Below are 25,501 nucleotides of genomic sequence, written 5' to 3'. Positions count from 1 at the left end.
GAGCGCCTCTGCCCGGCCACCACCCCGTCTGGGAGGAAGTGAGGAGCACCTCTGCCCGGCCGCCCCGTCTGGGAAGCGAAGAGCGCCTCTGCCCGGCCGCCACCCCGTCTGGGAGGGGAGGAGCGCCTCTGCCCGGCCGCCCAGTCTGGGAAGTGAGGAGCGCCTCTGCCCGGCGGCCCCGTCTGGGAGGAAGTGAGGAGCGCCTCTGCCCGGCCGCCCCGTCTGGGAAGTGAGGAGCACCTCTGCCCGGCCGACCCGTCTGGGAAGTGAGGAGCGCCTCTGCCCGGCCGCCCCGTCTGGGAGGTGAGGAGCACCTCTGCCCGGCCGCCACCCCGTCTGGGAGGAAGTGAGGAGCACCTCTGCCCGGCTGCCCTGTCTGGGAGGTGAGGAGCGCCTCTGCCTGGCCGCCACCCCATCTGGGAGGAAGTGAGGAGCGCCTCTGCCTGGCTGCCCCATCTGGGAAGTGAGGAGCGCCTCTGCCCGGCCGCCACCCTGTATGGGAAGTGAGGAGCGCCTCTGCCTGGCCACCCCGTCTGGAAGGTGAGGAGCGCCTCTGCCCGGCCGCCCCATCTGGGAGGTGAGGAGTGCCTCTGCCCGGCCGCCACCCCGTATGGGAAGTGAGGAGCGCCTCTGCCCGGCCGCCCCGTCTGGGAGGTGAGGAGCGCCTCTGCCCGGCCGCCACCCCGTCTGGGAGGAAGTGAGGAGCACCTCTGCCCGGCCGCCCCGTCTAGGAAGTGAGGAGTGCCTCTGCCTGGCCGCCACCCCATCTGGGAGGAAGTGAGGAGCACCTGTGCCTGGCCACCCCGTCTGGGAGGTGAGGAGTGCCTCTGCCCGGCCGCCACCTCGTCTGGGAGGAAGTGAGGAGCACCTCTGCCCAGCCGCCCTGTCTGGGAAGCGAGGAGCGCCTCTGCCCGGCCGCCCAGTCTGGGAAGTGAGGAGCGCCTCTGCCCGGCCGCCCCGTCTGGGAAGTGAGGAGCGCCTCTGCCCGGCCACCCTGTCTGGGAGGTGAGGAGTGCCTCTGCCCGGCCGCCCCGTCTGGGAGGTGTACCCAACAGCTCCGAAGAGACAGCGACCATCGGGAGCGGGCCATGAGGACGATGGCGGTTTTGTTGAAAAGAAGGGGGGGAAGTGTGGGGAAAGGAAGGAGAGATCAGATTGTTGCTGTGTCTGTGTAGAAAGAGGTGGGCATAGGAGACTCCATTTTGTTCTGACTAGGAGAAATTCTTCTGCCTTGGGATGCTGTTGATCTATGGCCTTTCCCCCAGCCCCGTGCTCTCTGAAACATGTGCTGTGTCAACTCAGGGTTAAATGGATTAAGGGCGGTGCAAGATGTGCTTTGTTAAACAGATACTTGAAGGCAGCGTGCTCTTTAAGAGTCACACCACTCCCTAATCTCAAGTACCCAGGGGCACAAACACTGCGGAAGGCCGCAGGGACCTCTGCCTAGGAAAACCAGAGACCTTTGTTCATGTGTTTATCTGCTGACCTTCTCTCCACTATTATCCTATGACCCTCCCATATCCGCCTCTCCGAGAAACACCCAAGAATGATCAATAAATACTTCATTAAAAAAAAAAAAAAAAAAGAAAAAACATTCTCTATGTTGTTAAGGTGACTGCTGTCAGGACCCCAGGAGAGCCAGGCTCAGTGGCTCACGCCTGTAATCCCAGCACTTTGGGAGGCCGAGGAGGGCGGATCATCTGAGGTCGGGAGTTCAAGACCAGCCTGACCAACATGGAGAAACCTCATCTCTACTAAAAATACAAAATTAGCTGGGCGTAGTGGGGCATTCCTGCAATCCCAGCTACTCGGGAGGCTGAGGCAGGAGAATTGCTTGAACCTGGGAGGTGGAGGTTGCGGTGAGCCGAGATCGCGCCATTGCACTCCAGCCTGGGCAACGAGAGCGAAACTAGGTCTAAAAAACAAAAAACAAACAAAAAAACAAAGAAAACCCCAGGAGAGGAATCACTGAAAAGCTCAGAGAGCACTCACCTGTGAGTCAGCTTTCCACATCTGCCATAGACAGAGAACACCAATACCAGACCACACCATTGCCAGCCAGGTAAGACCTTGCTTAGTGACAGGTCATGGTCTTTAATGCTTACCAGTTTGCCTTTCCTGTCACTTGCCCATAACAATGCTCTTAGTCACTGCAGGTTAAAGTGAGTATACCCATACCCCCCCATGATGAAAGAGAAATAGAGCCTTTCACTAAGCAAAGTTTAAGAAGGTGTAATAGCGAGATAACATGGAAAAGGTGAGCAACATCCATCCTGCCAAGTATTATGAATGGCCCCTTCAAAAGGTGGACCAGACCAAGCATGGTGGCTCACGCCTGTAATCCTAGCATTTTGGGAGGCTGAGATGGGAGGATTGCTTGAGCCCAGGAGTTCAAGATCAGCCTGGGCAACACTGTGAGACCCCATCTCTACAGAAATAAAAAATTTACCAGAGGTGCACACCTGTATTTCTGGTACTCGGAAAGCTGAGGCAGGAGGATGGCTTGAGCCCAGGAGGTCAAGGCTGCAGTAAGCCATGATGGCACCACTACACTCCAGCCTGGGTGACAGAGTGAGACCCTGTCTCAAAAGAAAACAGAAAAAAAGAAAAGAAAAATGTTTTAAAAGGTGGGGCCAGGAAAGATACTGAAATAGGCACATCAAGACACATACTAAGAAATCTGATGAAGTCTGGACCGAGGGAATGTATGCAGATGTCAAGAGTTCAGAATAGAAAGAGGTTACTTACGAGTCCAGTTCTTCGGAGATGCAGCTCACATTGAGGTCAAGACGGATCTTGTTGGAGATGTCATTAGGCTGTACTGCACCAACGATGATGTAGGTGGTGTTCCTGTTCTTCATTATGGCACTGGCAGCTGCACAGGGAATGTTAACGAAGGGACACAGGGACATAATGATGAAGATAGGAAGAGTCCGGATAAGCTTCTCCATAAATCTCCAGGAGGTCGAATCCACAAACTGGGCCTCATCAATGATAAAAATAATCCTTTCCTCTTTCACTGTCTGGACAATATACAGAAAGAGAAAGAGAAACACCATAGGATGTCAGGTTTTTTTACACGTGTATGGGTACGCATATGTATCCATTGAGTTTCCTGGTTTGCTTATGATGCAGCGAAAGAACTAAGTTCCATCTTTTCTTTCCAGTAACTTTGCATTAATTTATATTCCATTAACTTAGAATTTGTGGCTATTTGGACAGAGCTGGCTGGAATGGACTCTTACTTGGTCAAACCTTTGTGTAAAGATAGTGCAAATTTGGAGAATAGATGGAGTTTTAGGGGTACCCACAAAAGCTAACTGAAGTGCCCATTACATAAAAATAACTGGTTTGTTAATTATGAGTCATTTTAATCTATTGAACAATAAAGTTCTCCTGGGGAAATCTACTTGACATTTATGCAACCAACATATATTCAACACATGCTTACTGAGCACCCCCTGGGCTAGGGGCTAGACAAAACTAGTCCTCGCCCTGCTGGCAGCTGATGCTATTCTAGTTTGAAATGTGGTATGTGTTACACTTAAAAAACAGATCACGTGTCCCTTTTCTCATATAGACTACCCTCCCCTAAGTAGTCTGAATTATTTATTCACTCATTAAGCATTTATTGTGCATCTATCAGGGTCAGGTGCTGTTCTAGGTACTGGGAATACAGTCTCAAACAAAATATGGAGCCTACATTTTAGCGTCAACCACTTACGTAGCAGGCTCTGCCTTACCACTGTGTAAGGTGTCACAATGCAGAAAACTGGCTCCCCAATTCTCACTGCTCCAGACTGCTAATGGTTGCTTTTTGTTTCCCTCTGAGAAGAGATTGAGTTAACCCATTCTTTCTCTTTGTGCTTGACAGTCATTATAAAGTGTTATAACCTGCCTTGTTCACACATACCTAAGTCTACTCCTACAGCCCCATTCTGTCACCAAATACTTAGCCCTTTGACTAGCCCTGAGAACAGTTTAATTAATGAGGAGGTCAGCACTACATTGTTTTGATTTTGACTGGTATCTTTAAAAAGATGGGGCAGATAGAAATTTAAGTTTTAATCTTGGGATAGCCTTGTTAATGAATTATTCATAAATTGAAGAGAATAAAGCAGGAACAAAAAAGCATGAATTCAATAATAAAACATTGGCCTGGTTTCTTCCAATTTAAAATGAGGATTGGGTTCTTTCTAAAGTGAAAAAAAGCCAACACTTACATTATACTTACTATGTTCCAAGTACTGCGGGATGCTCTTTACATAATTAACTCTTTTAATCCTCACAGCATCCATATAAAGTGGTACTATTGAATCTATTTACTGAGAAAATTTGGGCCCAGAGAGGTTAAGTAACTTGCCCAGGGTCACACAGATAGCTAATGGTCCAAAGACTTGTCAGTACATAATCAAACACAGCTTTGGTAGCAGTTTCCAAACAAGATTCTGCTTCAGTACCAACTGAAAAGTTTTAAAACAAAAGCAAACAACTAAATACGTTCCTAGGCCCAATCCACATCCTACTTTTTTAATCTTTAGAGTTAGAACTCACAAATCCATATTTTTAAAGGAGCTTCTTGTAAATACTTGTGATGCAAACAGTCTAAAGCCTGACACTTAGAAACTACTGATATTGTCTTGCCTATGACCTGAAGTGCAGAAGAAGAAAGCCGTATTATAAATATAATACAATGCCACCAACTTATATCGATCATTTATTATGTACAATTATGAGGCACATTGCTCATCAATAGTGATACGGAAATGTTAAGAGACTCTCTGTTCTTAAGAAGCTCACAGGCTGGGTGTGGTGGCTGACACCTGTAATCCCAGCACTTTGGGAGGCTGAAGTGGGCGGATCACAAGGTCAGGAGTTTGAGAACAGCCTGGCCAACATACTGAAACCCCATTTCTACTAAAAATACAAAAATTAGCTGGGTGTGATGGTGCGTGCCTGTAGTCCCAGCTAGTCGGGAGGCTGAGGCGGGAGAATCGCTTGAACCTGGGAGGCGGAGGTCTCAGTGAGCCAAGACCGCAGGATTGCACTCCAGCCTGGGCGACAGAGCGAGACTCTGTCTCAAAAAAAAAAAAGGCTCACGATCTCCTGAGGGAGAGAGAAACAGATATATAAGTAATGAATAGTGATATGCCATAATAGTATAGAGTGTATAGTATAACTAGAAATGTGTTCAAAGCCTTACAGAAGCCTGGTGAAAGAAGAATTAGTCATGTCTAGTGATCTGGGGAAGTTGTCACCAAAAAGGTGACATTGAAAGATGAGCACCATTTCTCTAGGTTAAAAAAAATCTTTTGGCTGTTATCTTATTACCACTGGGACTTATTTCGAGAGTATAAAGTATGGGTTGGTGTGATTTGCATATACTCTGAGAATTATATGAAGGATGAATTGAAGCAGAGAGGTGTGAAGCACAGAGTTTTTTGGAAATCTATGGAACTAGTCCAGGAAAAAATGATAAGAGCCTGAACAATGGCAATAGGAAGGGAGGACAAGGAGATTCCAGAGACTGAGGTAAAAATAGTAGGACTTGGCAGTGAGTAAATGCGGGAATGTGGGTGAAAAAGAAGGCAAGGATAACTTTAAATAATACAGAATGGCATAATTTGCTATTAATGAAATCAAGGATCAGGATCAGGATGAAGAAGAAAGGGCACTATAGTAAAAAAATGAATTTGGCATTAGACACTCAACTCAGCGTGAGTCACTACATCCAAGTGGAACATATACAAGGCTCTTAGGAATATGGTTTTGGTGTTTATAAGAGAGGTGGGGACTGAAATATAAATTTGGTGATCAATATATAGCAGACAGTCATGATATTACTGGGAGAGAGACAGCTAACACTTGTTGAGTGTTTCTTATGAAAGAGGCACTGTTCTAAGTGTTTCTACATATAATCTAGTCATTTAAACTTACATCCCAGTGAGCTATGTACTATTATTTTCCTCCATTTGATAGATGATAAAGCAGAAACATAGGGAGGGTAAGTCACTGCTCAAGGTTGCTCAGGTAGCAAGTGATAGGCCTGGGGGTTCAAACCTCAGTGGTCTGACGACAGAGCCTGCATGTGTAACCACTTTGGTACATTATATCTCAACAAAGGATGAAAAAATGAGTGCTGAGAGAGGCCAGACTCCTAGGAGTAATGTTAAGGGACTCTTTTCAAGGCATCTAAATTCTAAACAGACCTTTAGCTTGAGGTTTGGAAGGATGGAGGAGAATGAAGCACTGTAGGATAAAGCCTTCACATACTTCAAAAGCCTCTTGCCGATGCGGTCTGAACTCCTCAAACCACCTGGCTTTGTGGTGATTTGCCCAGTTTTTTTCACCCTACTTCTTGAACCACAGATGCTCTTACCCGCTTCAAGATCTTCATAAACAATATTTCCAATTGTTTTTGCTTTTTCAAGGTGCTCATCCTGGAAATCTCCCAAGAAATAGGGAACTGTACAAAGAATTATGAGAATATTAAGTATGGGAAAATAGCAAAGGGAACTACTGGCTGTGCAACTTTGGGCAAAACACTTAACTATTCTGTGTCTTAAAATCCTCATGTGTTAGATAAGTGGTCCCAACCTTTTTGGCACCAGGGACCAGTTTTGTGGAAAACAATTTTTTCATGAACTGGGGCAGGGGGGATGATTTTGGGATGATTCAGGTGCATTACATTTACTGTGCACTTTGCTTCTATTATTATTACATTGTAATATATAATGAAATAATTATACAACTCACCATAATGTAGATAGAATCAGTGGGAGCCCTGAGCTTGTTTCCTTGCAACTAGATGGTCGCATCTGAGGGTAATGGGAGCCAGTGACAGATCATCAGGCATTAGATTCTCATAAGGAGCATGCAACCTAGATCCCTTGCATGCACAGTTCACAATAGGGTTCATGCTCCTATGAGAATCTAATGCTGCTGCTGATCTGACAAGAGGAGGAGCTTAGGTAGTAATGTGAGCAGTGGGGAGTGGCTATAAATAGAGATGAAGCTTCACTTGCTCACCCACTGGTTACCTCCTGCTGTGTGGTCTGGTTTCTAACAGGCCATGGACTAGTACCAGGGGTCGAGGACCCTTGTGTTAGATAATCCAGGAAAAGACAGGGCACAGTCTGCACTGGCATCACTTGTAGGAACAGAGTGACTTTGTGTCCCAGAGTAGCTAGTATAGCTATGATAGAAAGGTAAGAAAAAAATTAGTCAGCAGGTGGCCATTTGGATTTTCTTGAGCATGGTATTTCAAGATACCTCTAATATGTCAAGAATGTGGATGCACATCCAAAGAGGATTGGGAGCCATTTACTCACCATCTGGATACTCCAGATATACAGACCAAAGAGATGCTAAGTCACAATGCACCAGAGAGGAGTTGCTGTGCCTGCCCATGGCTATTTGTGCAGAAGTCTAATACTAGCTAGTTACCTGAACATGGAAAATGTCATTAAGAAGACAGTAGGACTTTTCATCCAACAGTGTCATGACTTTATTTCGAAGGTTGGTCTGTCGTTCTTTATAATGTTTACAAGTGTCCAGGCCTAGGACATTGGCCATGAGCATCTGGATGGTATAGAAAGTTTGATGGAAGCTGATCTTAGTCAATGAAATGGCAATAATCCTGTTTGTGAGAAAATCAAGAATCAGAAGAGAGTTTTTAAATATATAGTTTTGAAAATAATAAAGGTTGAAGGAAAGCTCTGTCTTCTCATATTCAGCTATAATGATGGAGATTTTCCAAGCTATCTTGCAATGGTTCTTTATTGCTGCTTCTGATATACTCCCTCTTCTCCTGTTCCTAAGCCCTGATTAATTTAACCTAGCTAATTCTCTCCTTTCTAGTCCTACTGCCACCCTATACTACCACAATAGCAAGCCACTACCCCCATTCCAGGTCATGACCCTCTGACTGGGAGCTCCCATTGCCTAACGGCATGAACCCAGGCTTCCTTTATGTGACACACAAGACTTTCCAAAGCCTCATTCTATCCTTTCTTGCCACTCTCTGCCTAGTGATCTACTCTTCACCAACAGCAAGCAGGTGAGAGTTCCCTGCACACCCAGAGCTGTTTCTCTTCTCCATGCCTTTGCTTGTGCTGTCTCCTCAGCCCAGAGTGCTATCGCTTCTCATTGCCCCTCATTTGAGGTTCATCTTAAGTCTCAGCTCAGGTGTAGCCTCCTGGAAACTGTCATCAATGTCCCAAGGTTGACTACATACCCTTTCTTCTCTGAACTTCCACAATTCTCTATTGCATGACTCTATCACTGCCCTCACTACATTCAACTTTTAATGTTATCTGATATGGTTTGGCTCTGTGTCCTCACCCAAATCTCATCCCGAATTGTAACCCCCGAGTGTCAGGGGAGAGACCTGTTGGGAAGTGATTGGATCATGAGGGTGGTTCCCCCCATGCTGTTCTCATGATAGTAAAGGAGTTCTCATGAGATTTGACGGTTTAAAAGTTTGGCACTTCCTCCTTTGCTCGCTCTCTCCTGCCGCCATGTAAGACACGCCTTGCTTCCCCTTTTCCTTCTGTCATGATTATAGTTTTCCTGAGGCCTCCCCAGCCATGTGGAACTGTGAGTCAATTAAACCTCTTTTCTTTATAAATTACCCAGTCTCAGGTAGTTCTTTATAGCAGCGGGAAAACGACTAACACATTATCTCTCTCCTCCTCTTCTGTGAGAAAACGACTAACACATTATCTCTCTCCTCCTCTTCTGTGAGAGCTCCTTGAGGGCAGAGAGCAGACTTTATTGATATTCAGGGCTTTGGCACTTGTTGACACATGTCCCCACAAAATTCATATGTTAAATTCTTAGCCTCTAGGACCTCAAAGTGTGACCTTATTTGAAAAGAGAGTCGTTGCAGATACAATTAGTTAAGATGAGATCATGCTGGAGTAGGGTAGGCGTCTAATCCAATATAACTGATGCCCTTATAAAAAGGAGAAATTTGGACACAAACAACACACAGGGAGAATGCCATGTGAAATGAAGGCAGAGATTAGGGTGATGCTTCTACAAGCCATCTTTGGAACACCAAAGATTGCCAGCAACCACCAGAAGCTAGCAGGTGGGCATGAAACAGTTTCTTCCTCATGGTCCAGAGAAGAAAAGATGCCTTGATCTCAGACTCCTACCCTTGAGAACTATGAGACAAATTTCTGTTGTAAGCCATCCATTTGTAGTACTTTTTTACAGAGGCCCCGGCTAATGAATACAGCACTTAGTAGTTCCTGAACATAGTAGGAATTCAATAAATGATTGAATATATGAATAAACAAATGTCTTCTGACTGTTGTGAATTATCCCTTCAGCAATGGTAAAGATATTTTAAAACTGGCCTTTCTCAGGCCTAACTTTAATGGGGGATAGAGATAACAGCTAAGAATATTATAAGATTAACAAGCATTTTCCCCTCACACTGTTTAGGTCAGATGGGGAAGGGATATGAGACACCATCATTATTGTCCAGGTCATCACCACTGTTATTGAATACCATACTATCTACTTCCATGAGGAAGCAGAATGGATTGTCCCAAAGATAGCCTTCATAATATTCCTTGTATGAAAATAAATAAACAACATGAGACAAGTATATTAGATCTGTCTTCCAGGGAAAAATCCAAAGACCTCTTATTCTTTATCCCCAGTCTCAGGACTAAATGGTTTGAACTAGTGATTCCCTGTTGAGGGAAGAGACAGACCCTCTCATATTGTTTTATATTGTTTTATACTAAGAAAAGGAAAGAAAAGTGAAATTAAAGGCAGGTAGCCCGGCGCCTAGGAACCAGACCCAAAACCAGGCCTGGGCCTGCCTGACCTAAGCCCGGTAGTTAAAATTCGACCCCTGACCTAGCAACTGTTGTTATCTATAGGTTCCAGACATTGTATGGAAGGACATTGTATGGAAGGACATTGTGAAATCTCCTGTTCTGTATTTCACTGTGACCACCGGTGGTGCTCGCAGCCCCTGTCACGTACCCCCTTGCTTGCTCAATCGATCACGACCCTCTCATGCGGACCCCCTTAGAGTTGTGAGCCCTTAAAAGGGACAGAAGTTGAGTATCAGATGAGCTCGGATTTTGAGACGCTAGCCTGTCGATTCTCCCAGCTGATTAAAGCCACTCCCTTCACTATCTCGGTGTCTGAGGGGTTTTGTCTGCAGCTCATCCTGCTACATTTCTTGGTTCCCTAAGCGGGAAGCGAGGTGATTAACAGATGGTTGAGACAGCTCCTTAGGCAGCTTTAGCCTGCCCTGTGGAACATCCCTGCTGGGGACTCCAACCAGCCGGAGCAATGCGGATCCTGAGAGCGCTCCCGGGTAGGCATTTGCCCCAGTGGGACACCTCACCAGAGCAGTGTGTGGCAGGCCCCCATGGAGGATCAACACAGTGGCTGAACACCGGGAAGGAACTGGCACTTGGAGTCCGGACAACTAAAACTTGGTAAGACTAGTCTTTGGAACTTCCCCACTCCATTTGAGTGGAAGCATGGCCTGATCACCCACGGCGTGCCTTTATAAGCACTTTGGTTTTTGTTTTTGACTTGACTTAGATTGCTTGATACTTTGGTTTTGGTTTTGACCTGGCCTGGATTCCTGGATACTCTGATTTTGGTTTTGATTTTGGTTTAGTGTAAACTGCAAAAGTGTGTGTGTGCCCTTTTTAATCTGTTCTTTGTTTTGTGGTGTGCATGTGGTGTGAGAGTGGTGTTTTGTCTCGAAGAAACATGGGTCAGGCATAAATAAGTCCACCCTACTGGAAACTATGTTGAAAAATTTCAAGAAAGGATTTAAGGGAGATTATGGTGTTACTATGACACCAGAAAAACTTAGAACTTTGTGTAAAATAGACTGGCCAGCACTAGAGGTGGGTTGGCCATCAGAAGGAAGCCTAGACAGGTCCCTTGTTTCAAACTTATGGCACAAGGTAACCTGTAAGCCAAGGCACCCAGACCAGTTTCTGTACATAGACAATTACAGCTGGTTTTAGACCCCCTTCCCCCCGACAGTAGTTAAGAGAGGCAGAAAGAGAGGAAGAAACAGAGGCAAAAGGAAAGTCAAAGAGAGAGAGAGGGAGAGAGAGAGAAAGTCAAAGAGAGAAAGAAAAATAGAAAGAGAGAAATATACAAGTAGTTAAGAAAAAAATAGTATACCCTATTCCCTTTAAAAGCCAAGGTAAATTTGAAACCTAAAATTGATAATTAAAGGTATTCTCCATAACCCTGTAACACTCTAATACCACTTTGTTGTCAGTGTAAACAAGGGCATGTCCCGAAAGCGCTGAGGCCTTCCTATCCAAAATCCTTAACCCAATAAAAAAAAAAAAAAAAAAAAAAAATCCTTAACCCAGTAACCCACGGATGGCCCAGATGCATTCAATCTGTAGCAGCAGCTGCTATGCTAATAGAAAAAAAAAAAAGGGGGCTGGGGGAAGGCAAAATTTATGTAAAAAGAGTGTTATATGGTATATTCTTGTCTTGAAATAAATTAACTGTTGTTTAAAGAAAGAAATGTTTGTAATAAGTCTGAAAGTTGAGACATGTCGAAGAATTGTCTGCGGAAGTCGTAGAAAACAATGTTATAAAACAATTTATGAAAAAAATTGTATAATTTAAAAGTAATAAGGCCTCCTGAGTACTATTGAAGAAACAGTTTATGTGCAAGGTGCATAAGAAAAGTAAAATATATTTTTGGTAAAAAGATTAGAAGGAGGCATAAGAATGTGGATTTTTACCTACATTAAAAGGTTAAAAAAATTATTGTTTTGAAAGTTTAAGCAAGTCTTAAAACATTAATTGTAAAAAAAAATTCTGTGTGTAAACTTATTAGCTAAAGATAAAAAGGCATCATCCAGTTTTTCTGTGAACTGGACATTAAAGTAAAAACGCAATAGGTTTTTCTTAAAGCACCAACCTGCTCTTTAACAAAAGTTATAAAAGGTTAAAAATAGTCTGTAGAAACTTACCTTATGGTCAAACACGAAAAATTGGATAAATATGTCCACAAGGTTTTATTAAAATTAAGTTTAACATTAACAACACACTAACATAAAGGTAAAATTTAGCTTATCTGGTATATAAATCATACAAGAAGCATTATTAAATATAAAATGGTGTTTAGCTTTCTTTGGTCTAAAAACTAATAAAAATAGGTCCTAAAGGAAACATTCATTTTACTAGAGGATCATAGAAGTTAAAGACTTAAAACAAACTTTGGCAATTAAGACAGCATACCAAGATGCAAATGCCTGGTTGAAATGGATCAAATATTCCATCTGCACATTAAACAAAAGCAGTTGTTACGCTTGTGCACATGGCAGGCCAGAGGCCCTGATTGTCCCCCTTCCACTAAGGTGGACCTCCAGTCGACCAGGCGTGGGCTGCATGGTAGCTCTTTTCCAGGATTCTACAGCCTGGAGTAATAAGTCACGCCAAGCTCTCTCTGCTATCCCTGTGGGTCAGCCCCTGAGGGCCATCCAACATCCGTCTCCCAACACTAAGTTCACTTCATGTCTCTCACGACAGGGAGGAAACTTAGGATTCCTTGGAGACCTGAAGGGATGCGATGAGCTTAAGAATTTTCAAGAGCTTATCAATCAGTCAGCCCTTGTTCATCCCCAAGTGGATGTGTGGTTGTGTTGTGGTGGACCTTTACTGGGCACTCTGCCGAATAACTGGAGTGGCACTTATACTTTAGTCCAATTGGCTATCCCTTTCACCCTGGCATTTCATCAACCAGAGGGAGGAAAAATAAGACATCATAAAGCGAGAGAAGCCCCCTTATAGGTCTTTCGACTCTCACGTCCATTTAGGCGCAATTGGAGTCCCATGAGGAATACCAGATCAATTTAAAGCTTGAAATCAAATAGCTACAAAATTTAAGTCAATATTTTAGTGAGTGACAGTTAATAAGAATGTAAATTAGATAAATTATATCTATTACAACCAACAGCAACAAGCTTTTCATGAGTTAAAAGAAAAACAGGTCGGCCCCAGCCCTGGGGCTACCTGACCTGATGAAACTTTTTGTACACTCTATGTGCCAAAAAAAAAAAAAAAAAGGGCCATCTATACCAATTCTAAGTTAATTTAGACTAAACAAGGTCTTACTAATAGCAAAGGATAATTGAAATCCCAAACTTACAAGGTTTTCAACAAAAGTAAAGTTTGCTCAAAGTTAACAGTGTAACATGTATTATAGTAACTTCTAATCTTGTGGCCTTAGACAGTCTAGTCCACAGACATAAAGAAAGTTCACTTAAAAAAAAAAAAAAAAGAATGGTTATCTTCAAAAAAAAAAAAAATGGCAGTTGGAGTTTTAACCCAGACTGTAGGGCTCTGGCCAAGGCCAGTGGCCTATCTCTCAAAACAACTAAATGGGGTTTCCAAAGGCTGGCCCCCATGTCTAAGGGCCCTGGCGGCAACGGCCCTGTTAGCACAAGAAGAAGATAAGCTAACTCTTAGGCAAAACCTAAACATAAAGTCCCCCCATGCTGTGGTGACTTTAATAAATACCAAAGGACATCATTAGCTAATGAATGCTAGACTAACTAGATACCAAAGCTTGCTCCGTGAAAATCCCCACATAACCATTGAAGTTTGCAACACCCTAAACCCCGCCACCTTGCTCCTGGTATCAGAGAGCCCAGTTAAACATAACTGTGTAGAAGTATTGGACTCAGTTTATTCTAGCAGGCCCAACCTCCCAGACCATCCTTAAACATCAGTAAACTGGGAGCTGTACATGGATGGGAGCAGCTTCACCACCCCCTGCAAAGTGACTCAGAAAAAGCCCTGCTCCAGTCACACCCGGAAGCTGACTGGTCCACACACGGCCGAAGCGTGAGAAAACTCATCGCGGGACTCATTTTCCTTAAAATTTGGACTTGTACAGTAAGGACTTCAACTGACCTTCCTCAGACTGAGAACTGTTCCCAGTATATACATCAAGTCACTGAGGTAGGACAAAAGATTGCTACAGTCCTATTATTTTATGGTTATTATAAGTGTACCAGGACTCTAAAAGAAACTTGTTTGTATAATGCTATTCTATCCAAGGTATGTAGCCCAGGAAATAACCAACCTGATGTGTGTTATGACCCATTTTAAGCCTCCAATGATCACAGTTTTTTAAAATAAATTAAGGACTGGTCCTTTTCTAGGCAACACAAGTAAAGTAATAGCTAAGACAGAAGAAAGAGGGGTCCCCAAGCATATAACACCAAAATTTAATGCTTGTGCCACTATCAATAGCAATCAGCATAGAATAAGATGCAGTTCTTTAAATTGAAAAAAAAAAGTTACACGGCAGGAAATAAGTATATCTGCCATGAATTAAGCTCATGTGCAAATGTGTGTAATTACTGGTCTTGTGTCATCTAGACTACTTAGAAAAAGGATGAAAAAGACCCTGTTTAGCTCCAAAAAGGAGAAGGCAGCCCCTCCTGTATGAGTGGAAGCTGCAACCCCTTGAAATTAGTAATTACAAATCCCTTAAACCCAAGGTAGAAAAAAAGAAGAACACGTATCTCTGGGCATCGATAAAAAAGGACTAGATCCTAGAGTAAATATCTTAGTAAAAGAGGAGGTTTGTAATCTCTCTCCGGAACCAGTATTTCAGACTTTCTATGATGAACTAAATGTGCCAGTACCAGAGACTCCAGGAAAAACCAGAAATTTGTTTTTGCAATTAGCCGAGCAGGTAGCCCAATCTCTAAATGTCACCTCATGTTATGTTTGTGGAGAAACTGTAATAAGAGATCAATGGCATAAGAAGCCCAAGAATTAGTGCCTACAGACCCAGTTCCTGATGAATTCCCGGCCCAAAAGAATCACCCTGATCATTTCTAGGTTCTAAAAGTCTCAATTATTAGACAATATTGCATAGCTAAAAAAAGAAAAGAATTCACTCATTCTGTAGGATGACTTAGTTGCCTAGGACAAAATCTGTGTAATGGTACCACAAAAACAGTTACATGGTGGAGTTCAAACCACACAGATAAAAATCCATTCAGTAAATTTCCAAAGTTGCAGACCGTTTAAGCCCACCTAGAATTCCACCGGGACTAGACAGCCCCCCACTAGGCTATACTGGATATGTGGACATAGAACCTACACTAAGCTCCCTGACCAGTGGACAGGTAGTTGTGTTATTGGCACTATTAAATCATCTTTCTTCCTACTGCCCATAAAAATAGGCGAACTCCTGGGCTTCCCTGTCTATGCTTTCCGTGAAAAGTGAAACGTAGCCGTAGATAATTAAAAAGATGATGAATGACCACCTAAAAAATTATACAATACTATAGGCCTGCCACTTAGACACAAGACGGCTCATGGGTATACCAGAACCCCATTTACATGCTCAACCGAATCATACGGTTGCAAGCTGTTTTAGAAATCATCGCTAATAAAACCAGTCAAGCCTTGACTATTCTGGCCTGGCAAGAAACTCAGATAAGAAATGCTATCTATCAAAATAGACTGGCTCTCGACTACTTGCTAGCAGCTGAAAGAGAGGTCTATAAAAATTTAACCTTACTAATTACTGTCTACACATAGATAATCAAAGGCAAGTAGTTAAAGACATAGTTAAAAATATGACAAAACTGGCACATATGCCCATACAAGTGTAGCACGGATTCAACCCTGAAGCCATATTTAGAAGGTGGTTCCCAGCACTAGGAGGATTTAAAACTCTTATAATAGGAGTTATAATAGTAATAGAAACCTGCTTATTGCTCCCTTGTTTGCTACCTGTACTTCTTCAAATGATAAAAAGCTTCATTGCTACCTTAGTTCACCAAAATGCTTCAGCACAAGTGTACTATATGAATCACTATCAATCTATTGCACAAGAAGGCATAAGTAGCAAAAATAAGAGTGAGAACTCCCACTAATAAAAAGTCAGAGTCTCAAAGGGGGGAAATGAGGGAAGAGAGAGACTCTGTCATATTGTTTTATATTGTTTTATACTCAGAAAAGGACAGAGAAGCGAAACTAAAGGCATGTAGCCCGGCGCCTAAGAACCAGACCCGAAACCAAGGAACCAGACCCGAAACCAAGGAACCAGACCTGAAACCAGGCCTGGGCCTGACTGACCTAAGCCTGGTAGTTAAAATTCGACCCCTGACCTAGCAACTGTTATCTATAGATTCCAGACATTGTATGGAAGGACATTGTAAAATCTCCCATTCTGTTCTGTTTCACTGTGACGACCAGTGCTCACAGCCCCTGTCATGTACCCCCTTGCTTGCTCAATCGATCACGACCCTCTCATGCGGATCCCCTTAGAGTTGTGAACCCTTAAAAGGGCAGAAGTTGAGCACCTGATGAGCTCGGATTTTGAGATGCTAGCCTGCCGATTCTCCCAGCTGATTAAAGCCACTCCCTTCACTATCTCGGTGTCTGAGGGGTTTTGTCTGCAGCTCCTCCTGCTACACTGTCAGGTAGCTGGATAAACTTAAGTGTTTGTTCTGCAGACTGAATCTAGCCTTGATCTCAACATCTATGCCAATTGTTCTCAATCTGTCTGAATATTGGGATTACTTAGGAAACTTTAAATAACCAAGCCCTACCTGGCATTAAATCAGGATATCCATGGGTCAGCCCAGTTTCTCTTTTCCTTAGCTCTATATGTTTATTGTTATCTATTTAGCACAAGGGTCATGGCATCCAATAATTGTAGGTTATAGATAATTTACATAAAGCAAGTTATAGGAAGGAGAGGAGCATCAAAATAAATCAGGATTCTATGGGTTCACACAGAACAGTCATTCAAAAACACTCACCTGTGGTTCTTACCTTGGGCCAGGTACTTAATTGTCATAAGTATCTGGCTTTTTCCATATCCCGGTAATCCCTCATACATTAAGACTTGGCTGCTGTTAGAAATCAAAAATTTCTTCATAGTACACATGAAGTAGTTGATCTCTTTATTACGTCCTGTTATTTTTAGTTTTAAAAAAGAACAAACTCAATCAACATAAAATAGTCTAGAGATATAAAAAGTAACATAGAAACACTCCTTCTAAAAATATCCTTGGACCAGGCGCTGTGGCTCACTCTTGTAATCCCAGCACTTTGGGAGGCCGAGGTAGGCAGATTTGCTGAGGTCAGGAGTTTCATGACCAGCCTAGCCAACATGATGAAACCCTGCCTCTACTAAAAATACAAAAAAAAAAAAAAAATTAGCCAGACTTGGTGGCGGGTGCCTGTAGTCCCAGCTACTCAGGAGGCTGAGGCAGGAGAATCGCTTGAACCCAGGAGGCGGAGGTTGCAGTGAGCCGGGATCGTGCCATTGCACTCCAGCCTGGGTGACAAGAAAAATTCCATCTAAAAAAAAAAAAAAAAAAAAAAAAAAACTTGGAATTTCCATGGCATTGTTCACAGACTTTCTTCAAGCCTTATGCACTTTCAAAATTGTTTAAATCTTCCTGGGAGCTTTTTAGCTAACCATGTGGTTTTGCAGTTTTATTTGATTAGAAGCTGTGAGGGAAAGTATTCTTATAATGCTCATTATAATGTTTAATTATAGTGTAGAAAACTGAGATTTGCTTAGATTACACAACCAGGAATTAAGCCAAGGCTATCTAACCCTAAAGCTTGTTTTTTTTTGTTGTTTGTTTTGTTTTTTTTTTGTTTTTTGTTTTTATTCAACACACTAGAAGTAACATGTAGACTATTACATTAGGAAATAAATTTATTAAAGTTAGGTTTCCTACATTAAACAATTATGGATAAAATATTTTTATTTCTGATTCTGTGATAAAGGAAATTTGCCCTCTGTAAATGAAGATTATACTTAATTCAGGGCTACAAAAAGCATTACCAGGGATAAAATTCAATATGCCTTCAGAAATCATGTACAGATTATTTCTATCATAAGAGCAACTTAAATTCTTACTGAAAATAAATTGTAGGTTTTTTCTGATTATAAAACTAACATATGCTTACTGTAGAAAATATGGAAAACTTGGAAAAGGAAAAAATAAAAATCACCTTGGGTTACAACCCTTATTTTTCTTGTGTGTTTTTAAATACTGTAACAGCCCTGGATGAAATCTGAAACCCCACTCACAGTCTTTGAAATCTGGGTGGACAGGAAGGAGCTGTAAGAATTGTAATTTCTAAGCAGTGAGCAATTTCTGTCAAAAAAAGTTGGAGACTCATTGAGAGCCAACTATTCCTTCTTTGCTGGGCAGATGAATGTGGAGGCCCATTTTGTTATTCACTGATAGAACAAATGAATATCCAGGTATTATCTAATGTCTTTGTTGAAGGACCATTAATTCAAGTGTAGACATTTAATAAAAAGAAGCTAAATGCTTTGCTTGGTAATATACATTTCTGAGTATGGCTTAGTGAGAACTACTTAGCAGACTGTATTGCTTCTTTTGGGTGAAATATTCCCTTTCTGAAAATGCATTTGAACCTCAATTTTGTGAGATGTTTTGTGTTTTTCTTTGGCCTGAATGAAGCTCACATAGGAACTCAGAAGATGAGGCTTAAAAGGCTGCGTAGCTGCACGCCAACATGGCACATGTATGTACATATGTAACAAACCTGCACGTTGTGCACGTGTACCCTAGAACTTAAAGTATAATAATAAAAACTAACTAAATAAAAAATAATAAAGTTTCTAGGCTGGGAGCGGTGGCTCACGCCTGTAATCCCAGCACTTTGGGAGGCCGAGGCGGGTGGATCCCCTGAGGTCAGGAGTTCGAGACCAGCCTCAACATGGAGAAACCTCGCCTCTACTAAAAATACAAAATTAGCCAGGCATGGTGGTGCATGTCTATAATCCCAGCTACTCAGGAGGCTGAGGCAGGAGAATTGCTTGAACCTGGGAGGCGGAGGTTGCAGTAAGCCGAGATCGTGCCATTGCACTCCAGCCTGGGCAACAGGCTGGAAGATGGAAGAAACTCCATCTCAAAAAAAAAAAATAAATAAAGTTTCCTAAAGAAGCTTAAAAAAAAAAAAGGCTGCATAGCTGACTCTTCCAGCTCCCTGTGTTCTATTCATACAGAACACCTACCAGTAGAACCTTATGGATTATCTGTAGCTGGATTCTAAAATGAGATTGTCTCCTTAACTTGAAATGCATGCACCTTGTTTCTATCTAAGCAAAGCCTCAATATCGGAGACTGTTGTATGCAGTTTTTACCCTAAAAAGCCACTATTTATTTATTATAGTTTTGTTGTCAACCATGCTGTTGCAATTTCATTTATAGCAGCCCTTGTAAAAGAAGGGCATTTCCCATGCTGCTAGCCTCTGACAATCTGTGTTTGGTTATAGCTTGAAGGAAAGGTATGTGGACCTGATCTTTATGCCATACTGGTGGAATCAGGGCAAAAAGGCAACTAGATCAGACTGAGAAATATACATATAGGCTGCATGCAGTGGCTCACGCCTGTAATCCCAGCACTTTGGGAGGCCAAGGCGGGCAGATCACGAGATCAGGAGTTCAAGACCGGCCTGGCCAATATGGTGAAACCCCATCTCTACTAAAAATACAAGAATTAGCTGGGTGTGGTGGTGTACACCTGTAATCCCAGCTACTTGGGAGGCTGAGGCAGAAGAATCGCTTGAACCCGGGACGCAGAGGTTGCAGTGAGCTGAGTTCACGCCACCGCACTCCAGCCTGGGCCACAGAGTGAGACTCTGTCTCAAAAAAAAAAAAAGAAATATTCACATAATGTGTTCTAATGTGACTGTCATGTTGGGTCTGCAATCTTGTAGAAAGAAGGTTAGGATTCTGTTGCTGCCAATTATTAAAATAAGTATATCCTAGGATGAAAAGTAAGGCCTCAGAGGAGGGTGAGAGTGGGTATTCCTTCTCTCTAGCTTCAGGAGTTTTGGAATCTGGACTTAAATGAAGTGATTGGCTTGAAGACCCTGAAAACTACCTGAAAGCAGTGAAAGTGAGGCATTTCTGCTGGCCCAAGTGTTTTTTTCAGTTCTGGAACTGTTGTCCTCCTTCAGGCTCTGCTGACACCAAGATTGTGGCCTGATATTTCTCCAAAGTGTGAGACGGAGCCTCCTCTTAATTGCCTTAACACAGTTAGGACCAAGATTTAACTTATGATAAGACTTTTGGGGATGTTTGTGTCTGACAGAAGGAAATTACAAGTGCTGCTAGAAGTGGCTGCCTTCAGAATCCACAGGTCAATCTTTGTTGGGTCTCTTCTCTCATAGGTATATCCCTGCCTCATTTTAGGTCTACTCGCCTGTCTAATCTCGAGTTATCTTTCTTACAATAAGGTTCCTATCACCAGGAATCACAAAAATATCACTTCCAAATGGATTGTAGACTTAAATATAAAAGGTGAAAACAAAATTTCTGAAAAAAATGCTAGAAAAAGATCTCCATGATTTTGGGGTAAGGAAAGGTATACAGAAGCACTAACTATAAAAGACAGGTAAATTTGATTACATTAAAATTAAGAATTCTGTTTATTAAATGCATAATTGAGAGTAAAAAGGCAAACACAGAGTGGGAAAAGTGATATACAGTAAAAACAAATGACAAAGGACCCATCTCTAGAATGTGTAAATAATTCCAAAAGATAATCAAAATACAAGCTGGTTTAAAAATAGGTGAAAAATTGTACAGGTACTTTAAAAAAATGTCTGGGCTGGGCACAGTGGCTCACGCTTGTAATCCCAGCACTTCGGGAGGCTGAGGCAGGCGGATCACTTGAAGTTAGGAGTTCAAGACCAGTCTGGCCAACATGGTGAAACCCTATCTCCACCAAAATACAAAAATTAGCTGGGCATGGTGGCGGACACCTGTAATCCCAGCTACTCAGGAGGCTGAGGCATGAGAATCACTTGAACCCAGGAGGTAGAGGTTGTAGTGAGCCAAGATCACTCCATTGTACTCTAGCCTGGGCAACAGAGTGAGACTCTGTCTCAAGATAAATAAATAAATAAATCCAAATGGCCAATAAACTTATGAAAAAGGAGCTCAACCATATCAGGGAAATACAAATGGAAACCATAATAAGATACCACTATATACCCAACAGAATTATTGAAAGGATAAAGATTGATAAAACTAAGTTGTTTCCAAAGATGAAGAACAACTGGAACTCTCTTAACATTCTCGGTCGGAATATAAATAAATACAACCATTTTGGAAAATTGTTTGGCATCATTGACCAAAATTGCACCCTTTGTCCCAACAATTTCGGTCCTATGTTTTACTCCTACATTGTACTCAACAGAAATGCACACATGCATTCACCAAAAGACTTGTGTAAGAATGTTTATGGCAATACTATTCATAAGAACCAAAAACTAGAAATAACCCAAATGTTGTACAGCAACAGAATGGGTAAATTGTTGTATATTTATAAAAATGGAATACTACATAGTAATGACAGAGAATGAATTACAGCTACACCCAACAATATGGATGAATTATATGACATACCATTGAGTAAGAGAAAGTATATATGAGGCGTATATAATTATACAATGTATGATTCCATCTGTATCAATTTTTTAAACAGGCATAAGTAATCGAGGGTGTTAGAAGACTTTGGGGAAAGGAAGAAGGAAAGAGCAATCCTGGTGTATTGCTATTTTTCTATTTCTTAACCTGGATGATGATTATATTTTCATTTTGTGATAATTCTTTAAGCTGCACACTTATCATTGATGTACTTTTCTGCATGTTTTGTTATAGTTCAATAAAGAAGTTTAAAATCAAGGCCTACTACCTACCCAGCAAAGGGTAATCCTCCTTTCTGTTGCAGATGAGGCACGCCATACCAAACATGCTGAAAAGAAGAACAAAAGAACAGATGCTAGATTCAAAACAGGGAAATATTGAGAGCAAGAGTGATTAGTTCTTAGTTCCCAGAAAGTTTCCTTCTCAATTGCTAACAAGAGTCTATCCCCTGACTCAAGGGTTGCAAACGCCAAAAGAAGGAGAAAGGAGGAGAAGGTCTGACTTGGTAGTGGAGAATCCAAAGAACTCAGGTAGCATCTGTTTCCATAGCATCTGGCACATTGTTCAATAAATGCTTGTTGAGTCTGCACTGGTAGAGGAAACCCCTTTCTGGGGAGATCTGACACCTGATATATGACCCAGTAGATTTCAATGTGGTGCAGAGTCACACATCCTGCAAAGATTCCACCAATTGCTCAAACAATAACAGCGCGCCTTTTTTTGGAGCACATGCTATGTGTCTGGCACAGTTCCAAGTGCTTTACATGCATCATTTTCTTTAATCCTGGCAAAAACACTGTTAACAAGTACTACTTGGCTGGGCACAGTGACTCACGCCTGTAATCCCAGCACTTTGGGAGGCCGAGGTGGGCAGATCACGAGGTCAGGAGATTGAGACCATCCTGGCTAACACGGTGAAACCGCGTCTCTACCAAAAATACAAAAAGAAATTAGCCGGGCGTGGTGGCGGGCACCTGTAGTCCCAGCTACTCAGGGGGCTGAGGCAGGAGAATGGTGTGAACCCGGGAGGGGGAGCTTGCAGTGAGCCGAGATCACGCCATTGCACTCCAGCGTGGGCAACAGAGCAAGACTCCATCTCAAAAAGAAAAAAAAGGACTACTGGCCAGGCGTGGTGGCTCATGCTTGTAATCCCAGCATTTTGGGAGGCCAAGGCAGGTGGATCATCTGAGGTCAGGAGTTTGAGACCAACCTGACCAACATGGTGAAAACCTGTCTCTATTAAAAATACAAAAATTAGCTGGGCGTGAGGGCGTGCACCTGTCATCCCAGCTACTCTGGAGGCTGAGGCAGGAGAATCGCTTGAACCCAAGAGACAGAGGTTGCAGTGAGCCAAGATCACGCCATTGCATTCCATCTTGGGCAACAAAAGCAAAGCTCCATCTCAAAAAAAAAAAAAAATAGTACTACTATTATGTTCATTTTGCCAGTGAGGAAATTCAGGCACAAAGAGTTTAATTGCCCAAGACCCCATAACAGGTGGTAACACAGGATACTGACAGTATCCAAACATAGGCCAGGGTGCATATGTTTGCTCACTCCATAACACTATCTCTTGAAGAAGCCTTTTAGTCAAAATGGATTATGCCCTTCTCTGAAGTACAATACTACTTTGTTATGCTTCTCTTATAGCATATATCAAAGGTTCCCATGTAACATACAGCTAAGTTTGTGTATGTTGGTCTTCCCCACTTGATTGTGAGTTTTCTGGTCAGGAGGTAGGCCCTGTTCATATCTGTATGTGTATTTCTACACTCTTATCTGCAGAGGTGGTACAGAAAAATCATGAAGAGTACAGGCTTTGGGATCAGATAGTCCTGGGTTTGCATAGTAAACTGATTGCATTAATGGCCCCAGTACCTGTAACTGTGCCCTTTGCTGTGTAACTTGGCAGAGTCCTCTCATTCTGGACTCAGCCTTGTGAATGCTTTTGTCAATGGACTATCTGCAAACATAAGACATAGGAAGAGGCTTGAAAAATGCTTTTGCATTGGGCCTGCTCTCTTGCTCCTCCAATATTGCCAGGACAAACATGCTCGATGGAAGATGAGACAGATAGAGCCAGATTGCCCTAGTTATCCCAACTAGGTTGGCCAACAGCCTGTTGAACCCCAGGCATGTGAATAAGCGAAGACAAAATCAACCAAATCCAGCCAAGATCAATTGAACCCCACATTTGTGAGAAAAATAAATGTTTATTTTTGCACATCACTGAGGTTTTGTGATTGCCTGTAAGGCCACATTATTGTGACTGAATCTCGACTCCATTGCTCACTATAGATATGGCCATAGACAAGTCATTTAACATCTCTGACCCTCAGTTTTTGAATTTATAAAATGGAAATTATAATAGTTTCTATCTCATATGGTCAATATTAAGACTGAATTATATATTTTGAGGTAAAGTACCTGATGTTTAATAAGTACTCACTAAAAATTATTATTCATTCATTATTCAAACTGCACTTTATTGATGGCCTATGTATGCCAAGCACAGTGCTAAGCCTCAGGAATACTGAAGTGAATAATAAAGACACCTTGACCCAACTGCAGCCCTGGTTCTGTTATCTGACTCTTGAAGACCTCGATTCTAGCTTGCTAATCTAATGAATAACAACTTTCTGCTTTCTGTGCCATTCATTTATTCATCATTATTGAGGACCTACTGTATACCAAGCACTGGGGATATAAGAATAAAGAAATAATTAGTATCTTCAAAGAGTTCACAGTGTAACAAGTGAAAACTGTAGGAAGTGAATAATTGTGATATAGGGTGAGGAGTGTTCTAATAGAGGCATATGCTATAGGAGGAAAAAAGGAAGAGGAAGAAGGAAGACAAAGGAGGAAAGAGCTTAACTGTCTAGCTGGGATGGGGAATTCATAGAGGAATGTCTATGAATCCCTCGAGCTGGGTTTCAAAAATTGACTGCGGTTTTCCCAATAGACCAGGATTAGGTGGGTGCTGATGAGGACAATCTACTTAAACAACCCAGAGGAGGGGGGACAGGAGGAAATGAGGTTGGAAAGGCAGGTGGTACTTTGTATGTCATTGCAAAGATTTTGAACATCACCATGAAAATGACTGAAAGCCATTGAAGGATTTTAAGCTTCAAAGTGACACCCATAAATCTATGCTGAGCTTTTGGGGAATGTATTTCACTAAAGACTTAGAGGAGAAATAATATCTTATACTCTTTTAACCCTAATAATGCCTCGGCATACAGTTGACATAATTAGTAAATATTTAATGGTTGGTGATTGGGCCCATTTGGGTGCAACTAGATACTCAAATGAGAGGATTTTTTGTTTGGTTTGTACAATCTTTGAAGAATTACCCTCATATTCTCAGATCTGAGGAGAGAATGGGATTTTCCACCATGCCATAGTGTCAGTCAGACGGAGGAAAAATTAAGGATTTTGAAGTCTGGGCCTTGGTCTGGGGAAAGCATAGATTTCAACTTCTTGAACTGGCTCCAAATCTTAAATGGGTGACTGCTTTGCTATCATAATTCTCCCGCTTCTTTACTAAAATATACTTCAAAATTAATGCTCCACACTCACACTTTCTCAGTATGGCCCAAATACTGATACAATGGTCCAGAATCTGCAACACCTTTCATAACTTTCTTTGGAAGCTCTTTAAAAAAGTACGCTGGTAGGTTGCTGCCATTGTAGGTGACAGAGTCACAGGTCACAATTCCTGGGTAGTACATCATCATCCTGGCAGCTAAGTTGACTTTTTGACCAATGACTATAGCAAGAAAGAGAAAGTCAAAGATCAGGGAAATAACAGGCATTGAACTGAATGTAATCTGAAACATACTGTCCCCAAATAGCATTTTTACCCGTTACTCCCTTTGCCGCTCATGAATGACACACAAGTCTAGTCTCAAGACCTATATTCAGCCAATGGCTATTAACAAAATGTGCAGGGAGTTAGTTAGCCATTAGCAAAGTTTCTGCCTCCCTTGGGAGGTCAAGAGAATGATCTGCTCAGGGATGGA

The 25,501-nt window shown here is 42.2% G+C and overlaps 1 protein-coding gene across 1 annotated transcript in view; it reads right to left on the bottom strand.

Annotated features, from left to right (window-relative positions):
• Nucleotides 1-25,501, bottom strand: part of ADCY10 (adenylate cyclase 10) — a 108,638-nt gene that overhangs the window by 48,213 nt on the left and 34,924 nt on the right. The window contains exons 12-17 of the mRNA XM_054442643.1: nucleotides 25,059-25,248; nucleotides 21,752-21,807; nucleotides 16,812-16,965; nucleotides 7,447-7,639; nucleotides 6,380-6,466; nucleotides 2,749-3,023 (exon numbers count right to left, since the gene is read on the bottom strand). Coding sequence (XP_054298618.1) covers nucleotides 2,749-3,023; nucleotides 6,380-6,466; nucleotides 7,447-7,639; nucleotides 16,812-16,965; nucleotides 21,752-21,807; nucleotides 25,059-25,248 — 955 coding nt within the window. The remainder of the gene's footprint in view (nucleotides 1-2,748; nucleotides 3,024-6,379; nucleotides 6,467-7,446; nucleotides 7,640-16,811; nucleotides 16,966-21,751; nucleotides 21,808-25,058; nucleotides 25,249-25,501) is intronic.

Source organism: Pongo pygmaeus, chromosome 1 (assembly GCF_028885625.2).
Source record: "Pongo pygmaeus isolate AG05252 chromosome 1, NHGRI_mPonPyg2-v2.0_pri, whole genome shotgun sequence".
Lineage (NCBI taxonomy): Eukaryota > Metazoa > Chordata > Mammalia > Primates > Hominidae > Pongo > Pongo pygmaeus.
Note: the sequence above shows the minus strand (reverse complement) of the source record. Positions and strands in the feature narration are given on the sequence as shown.